This window comes from Pan troglodytes, chromosome 9 (genome assembly GCF_028858775.2).
Source record: "Pan troglodytes isolate AG18354 chromosome 9, NHGRI_mPanTro3-v2.0_pri, whole genome shotgun sequence".
Lineage (NCBI taxonomy): Eukaryota > Metazoa > Chordata > Mammalia > Primates > Hominidae > Pan > Pan troglodytes.
Window position 1 is genome coordinate 58,725,583 of NC_072407.2, and position 7,384 is coordinate 58,732,966.

The 7,384-nt window shown below is 36.2% G+C and overlaps 1 protein-coding gene across 1 annotated transcript; it reads right to left on the reverse strand.

The window, feature by feature from the left end:
• Nucleotides 1-4,376: 4,376 nt before the first annotated feature.
• Nucleotides 4,377-5,309, reverse strand: OR5M9 (olfactory receptor family 5 subfamily M member 9). The gene has a single exon (XM_521963.5). It carries the CDS (start codon nucleotides 5,307-5,309, stop codon nucleotides 4,377-4,379), a length of 933 nt encoding a protein of 310 aa, XP_521963.3.
• Nucleotides 5,310-7,384: the final 2,075 nt, after the last annotated feature.

A 7,384-nucleotide genomic window follows, 5' to 3' on the forward strand; every position in this document is an offset into this window, starting at 1 on the left:
AAAACTCTGCCAAAGTTTGTTTAAACAAATAAATGACTCCAGTAAAGTTGCAGGATACAAAATAAATGTAAAAAAAAATCAGCAGCATTTTTATATATCAATAACGTCCAAGCCGAGAACTAAATCAAGAACACAATCCCATTTACAATAGCCACTAAAAAAATAGAATGCATAAGAATACATCTAACCAAGGAGGTGAAAGATTTCTATAATAACTACAAAACTAAACACTGCTGAAAGAAGTCATACATGACACAATGAATTGGAAAAACAGTCCATGCTCATGGATTGAAAGAACTGGTATCATTAAAATGGCCATACTGCCTAAAGCAATCTACAGACTCAGCACTATTCCTATCAAACTACCAATGTCATTCTCCACAGAATTAGAAAAAAACTATTCTTAAATTCCTATGCAACCAAAAAGAGCCTGAATAGTGAGAAAAAAAAGAAAGAGAAAAGAAAAGAGAAAAACCAAAGCCAGAAGTATCACATTACCTGACTTCAAACTATACTGTATAGCTACAGTAACCAAAAGAGCATGGCTCTGTTACAGAAATGGTCATACACCACATTGGAAAAGAATAGGGATTCCAGAAATAAAGCTGCACACCTACAGCCATCTGACAATTGTGAAAGTCAAAAAAAAAGTGACCTCCTATTCATTAAATGTTGCTGGCCATTCATATGCAGAAGAATGAAACCTCACCCCTACTTTTCACCATATACAAAAATTAACTTAAGATGAATTAAAGTTTAAATGTAAGTGCTCAAAAAGTAAAAAGCCTAGAAGAAAACCTAGGAAACATCTTTCTGGACATGGGCCTTGGGAAAGAATTTGTGACTAAATACATTCAGCAATTTAGCAATTGCTAAATGAGCAACTGCAACAAAAACAAAAATTCACAAGTGGGGCCTAATTAAATGAAGAGTTTCTGCACAGTCAAAGAAACTATCAACAGAGGAAACAGATAGCCTACAGGATGAAAGAAAATATTCACAAACTATGACAAAAGGTCTAATATCCAGAATTTATAAGAAACTTAAATGATTCAACAAGCAAAAAATAAATAACTCCATTACAAAGTAATCAAAAGATATGAACACTTTTCTAAAAAATACATACAAGTGGCCAAAGAAACACATGAAAAAATACTCAACATCACTAATCGTCACAGAAATATAAATCAAAACCACAATAAGATACCATCTCACACCAGTCAGAATGGCTATCGTTAAAAAGCCAAAAAAACAACAGATGCTGGTGAGGCTTCCAACAAAAGGTAACATTTATACACTGTTGGTGGGAATGTAAATCAGTTCAGTCACTGCAGAAAGCACTTTGGAGATTTCTCAAAGAATGTGAAACAGAACTACCATCCAATCCAGCAATCGCATTACTGTGTATATATTGAAAAGAAAACAAATTGTTCTGTTGCGGCTTTCTTACTCCTGTCGTTTGGTGAGCAGGAGGGAGTGGTGCCCAGCAGCTTCTTCACTCCCATAGTTTGGCAAGTGAGAGGAAGTGTTATAGCTCTTTCATTTCTGCAGTTCCATGAGTTCCAAGTTCTTCTCTCGAGACCAGGAGGAATGAGGTACATGGACACTGGAGAGTAAGTAAGGCTCAGTAAAATTTATTGAGTGAGAGAAACACTCTCAACAGTGAGAGGGGACCCAAAAGTGGGTAGCCTTATGTGAGGCTGAGTCTGGGCTTTTTATGGGCTTAGACTGGGGAATGCATGCTGATTGTTTTATTGGTGGGCTTGGAAAAGACACCATTCGATTGGTTAAAAGGCATCATTCAGAAAGAATCAATCAAGAGCGTGGGTAAGGTGGGGATGGGAGTTCTCCCTCTGTCAGTGGATTCTGTCTGGAACTAGCAGGTTGGCTTTCAGGCTTTAGACTGTCCTGGGCTTGAAGGTGGAGTTTCACCTGGACCCAACCCTGTCAGCCTAGGAATTTGTCTGTCTCCTGTTGTTATCCATTCTACCAAAAGGACATATACATTTGTAAGTTGAATACAGAGCAATTAACAATAGCAAATACATGGAATCAACCGAGGTGTCCATCAACAGTTGACTGGATGTGGCAAATATACACTATGTATCACCAAGAAAATGTGGTGTATATACACCATGGAATACTACACAGTCTTAGAAAAGAATGAAATCATGTCCTTTGCAGTAACATAAATACAGCTGAAGGACATAATCCTAGGTAAATTGATGCTGGAACAGAAAACAAAATACCGCATATTTTCACTTATAAGCCAGAGCTAAACATTGGACACTTGTGGACATATAGATGGGAACAATAGACACTGGAGACTATTAGAGTGGGGAGGAAAGAGTGGGGCAAGGATTGGAAAACTAACAGTTCTGTACCATGCTCACTACCTGGGTGATGAGATAATTTGTATCCTAAGTCTCAGCATCACACAATATACCCATGTAACAAACTTAGACATGAGCCCCTCAAATGTAATAAAAACTGAAAACACATTGAATGAACTGGAAAGAGGACCCAGAGTCTCAGGTGGAACCACAGACCTGACCAAGAAATTGATTTCCGCCTGAGAAGACCCTGAACAGCAGGCCCATTTTATCTTTCCCTGCACTCATAATCCATGGCAATTCTGAAATAATAAATTTATGCTGTTTAAGTTGTTAAAAAAAAAAAGCCCAAACCCCCACAAATGTATATCAGGATAATAAGGAGAGATTAGAACTCTGACATACAGTTGGATAGCAGGTTTTATATTTCTAAAAGGAAAAATGAACTAGTGGAGAATGAGGAATAGCTCTGCCATAATGACCCAAAAAATAAGGCCTTAGAATGTCAGGTTGTGACGCCAATCTCTGTAAAAGAAGTTGTTGCTTGAGTAGCCCTGCATTTTGTTCTTCATCCTGACTTTTTAGAAGCAAATTTGGGTGGTTTAGAAATATAAACATAGTGTTAACACAATTTTCAATACAAGCAGATCATACTTTACTTTCAGAATGTAAATTTATGAAAGAGTATGTATCCCATCTACCTTTACTCAGATCCATTCTAAGTTACTAGGAAAGTGAACCATGGTAAATTTGCATGAATAACAATGCTTTCTGTGTTTGAATTAGTCCATCTTCCTACAAGCATTACCACAACTATATTTTACTTCTCAGAGTCAACTTGTACATACTAATTGAATTGTGCACCCTCGTAGTTGGATTATCACATCCCGAATAAACTCACTCATCAGCAATCACCTTTATCTCCCACTTGCCTTTATGCAGTTAACTTAGCAAGAGTCATCTGGGGCAAACAAATTTCCATTGTTGTCTTTAACAAGAATATAATGTAGAACAAGTAAGCTATGGAAGCACCAATCTAGACAAACAGTGAGCTTTTAAAAATTTTTAACCAGGCCCAAATGGGATGCAATTTAGAACTCTGTTGGTCACCTTTGAGTGAGGGTCCCATACAATTTAGTTGAACAGTTCTTCTTATCTGGTTTATCAACTATAGACATTAAAAGCTTGATTTAAGTTGCTATATACAAAGTCAAAGAATTTAATGTTAGTGAAAAGAGCTGGAAGCAAAGAAAACTTTCAAATCATATTATCAATCAATGGTTTAATAAGACAATATGGTATTGCCAAAGCTCAGACTTTGTGTCAGAAAATGTATACTGGCTCATCTTTTCATTATGATTAGGGCAGGAAAATCTTTTGTGAGAGAGAGTTCACCCTACTAACATAAGAGAATGTGTAAATGAGTACCCATCAAGGAGTAGAGTTAGGGTAAGAAAACAGACCATTGAAACAAAACATTATTAACTATCAAATTATGTGAAATGATGACAAACAGGATTATGTTAAGACACTAGTTTAAAATTCTAAATATAATTGCATTTTCAAAATTTTAAACACTTTTTAGGTAAACTGTTCATCAGTATTCTATGGCCATGAAAAAGAAATGAAGTATTTACTTTTTTCTGAGAATTTGTATATTTCACATGAAATCTAGTTTGAGGAATATGTATATGTATAAAGTACTCTGCAAAATAACATCCAACACTAACAAGCATACTTCCAACTTAACATATATGTATGTACACTCATTTGTGAGTTCCTCCAGTGACTAAACTTAGCCCAATTTTAAGCACATTGTGAATGAACATTGTGTCATCTTTCATAATATTGGCGCACATATAGGAGAAAATATGCTTAGTAATTAGAGTCCATACAAGGGGTAAAACATCACCCTGTTACATCAGACCTCTTAGTGTGTGAAAGAGTTACCTTTTGATACTGTTTTCTGAGCTAGGACTTTTACATGTGACCATTTATAACAGGACCCTATTTATAATAGGGACAACAATATCCACTACAGTTTTACTGCCTCACATATGTCTTGGTGATTGCTTTGTTGACTGCTTCTTTTACATCTTTATTTCTCAGACTGTAGATCATGGGATTCAACATAGGAATTACTGTGGTGTAAAACACAGCCACCATTTTGCCCTGCTCTACGGATTCTTCAGTGGGTCTCCTGAGATACATGAAGATGAGGGTCCCATAAAACATAGAAACAGCCGTCAAGTGGGACCCACAGGTGGAGAACGCCTTCCTCCTGCCATCGGCAGAGCGCATGCGTAGCACAGCTACTACAATGAGAGTGTAGGAGATGAGGACCACCGAGAGGGAATATGTGAAGTTAATTCCAGCAATAACAATCATTGTGATTTCTTTGATGTGCACTCCCCCACAGGCAATCTTGATGAGAGGGGGATCTGCACAATAGAAGTGATTGATTTCAAAGTTTCCACAGAAGTATAAGCCGTAAGTCCATAGTGTGCATATTAGGCTGACAGAGAATCCATAGACATAAGGCACAGAGATGAGCCGAACACACACAGTCCTGGACATTTTACTGCCATAAAGCAGAGGGTTGCAGACGGCCATGTACCTGTCAAAGGCCATCACAGCCAGGATATAGACCTCCACGTGGACAACGGCAATGAAAAAGTAGCACTGCACCAAGCATCCCACATAGGAAATGGTTTTTGTCTCTGATAATAAGTTTTCCAGCATTTTGGGGGTAACGTTGGAGGAGAAGCACACGTCCACAAAAGACAGATGACTCAGGAAAAAGTACATGGGACTCTGAAGCTGAGGACTGATGCTAATCAAAATGATCATACCAATATTTCCCAACAGAGTGATCATGTAAACCGCTAGGAACACCACAAAAAAGAGAACCTGTAGCTCCTGACGACAGGTCAGCCCCAGGAGAGTAAATTCTGTCACATCCGTGAAATTAGGCATTGCCTTAGTATAGGCCAAGTTTGTGTTGCCTATGGAGAAATTGTTTCAAAAGGAAAGTAAATGAATTTGTTTTATTCTTGAAACTGAGTTGCGTTTGTCCTTATTTTAATTCAAATAATTTAAAAACAATGTACACTTTGCAAAAATGTACAATACAGGGTTTAAATATACTATACATAAAATGAACTGAATATATAACATAATAGACATTGCAGTTTTAGTTCTGATCCAACTTTCCTTTGCTATAGATGTCCATGATTGTAGTTTCACTTTTTTGGCTCGTTATAAATGTCAAACTAGGTAAAGAGCTGCAGATGCTGTGGTCAGAGATTTTCCTATGTAAAAATTTCTGATCTCTACTGGTTTCCTGTTACTAACAGAATTTGACTTGGGTTAGTGTTACTACTGTATTAAGTATAAAATATATGAAATAAAGCATCAAGGCATCTAAGAAACATAAACTAACACTACATTTTGTTTCAGTCACAGTGTGATGTACTTTTCTTATTTTACACAAAATCATTAGCGCTTTAGCATTTAGGTTGCTGCAAAAGTTATTGTGGGTTTTGCCGTTACTTTCAACGGCAAAAATGCAATTACTTTTGTACCAACCTAATATTAGTTTGTTTTGTTTACCTTGAAACTCCTTAAACTGTCTTGCTTAGTAGTTACATTTAACAGTAATTCAGAAATAGTTATACATATGATTTCTACATGCATGATCTCTAGATCCACTAAACATAATACAATAATCCAGTATAATTAAAACTCTCTAAGAAATATTTTTCTAGAGGCAACAGTCCCAGCCTTGTAATACTTATAAGAATAGCTGTTATTGAATGTTCAGGAAAACTCTTCTATGCAAATGTCCTGTAAAACAGGTTTTATTTGCATGACCATTTTACAAATGAGGAAGCTAAACACTGAGAGATTAAGAAAGTCTCCCTGGGTCAGAGGTCTACTAATTAGCAGAATTGGGATGCAAACAAAATCATTTTAGTGTTGTGTCTTTAACAATCTTCTTTTTTTTTTTTTTTGATATCTTTCTCCCTTCCATTTCTTTTTTTTTTTTTTTCTGTATACTGAAAACTTTTTTTTTTTTTTAATTATACTTTAAGTTTTAGGGTACATGTGCACATTGTGCAGGTTAGTTACATATGTATACATGTGCCATGCTGGTGCGCTGCACCCACTAACTCATCATCTAGCATTAGGTATATCTCCCAATGCTATCCCTCCCCCCTCCCCCCTCCCCACCACTGTCCCCAGAGTATGATATTCCCCTTCCTGTGTCCATGTGATCTCATTGTTCAATTCCCACCTATGAGTTGCAAGAACAAAAAACCAAACAATCTTCTATTGCTGCATCTTTGACAGCCTCTTCTACCATTATATTTCTTTTCATTTGAAATTCAGTTTGCTCATCCTCCACAATAGGTGAAAGTTATCTCTTTCATAGTTCATCTTTAATGGACTTTTAAGAGCTTTGGTTACCCCAGGGCAGCCTAAACCACTGAGATAGTAAATCACTGCAACTCTCTGCTTGTCCAAGTTTATCATCCCAGGATCAGATGATAATGATTTCTGGGAGAAAATTAATTTAATACCTAAATGTGTATCATCTATCAAAATAATCAAGAAGGTTGAATTTGTAATCGACAAATAAAACCCGAAATTCATTTCTATTAACACTTCAGGAATTTTTCATGAAGAAAACCAGTGAAGGCATAAATTACTGGACCAATCATGCCAACTGACCCTATATCCCCAACTCCATTCATACATATATTTAAACAATATTATGAAAGTTAATAGTTTTTGTCTGTAAAGGAGAATGAGAGGACAAAAAATGAGAAATGAAGAGTTTTGGAAATCTTCATTATAATAAGCTCATTCTTACAAAGTTTTCAACAAACCAGGGATAGAAATACAAAAAGTTCCCAATAATATAATTTCATACAAGAAGACACTCTAATAACAAAATAAGTCTGTGAATAAGGTATTAGTTGCCTCTTCAAGACAGAGAGTGAAATTAAAATATTTGACTACATCAATCTCTATTGTAATGAGTGAAA

Coding starts and splice junctions, on each gene's coding strand:
- OR5M9 (XM_521963.5), bottom strand. CDS start 5,309: ATGCCTAATTTCACGGATGTGACAGAATTTACTCTCCTGGGGCTGACC.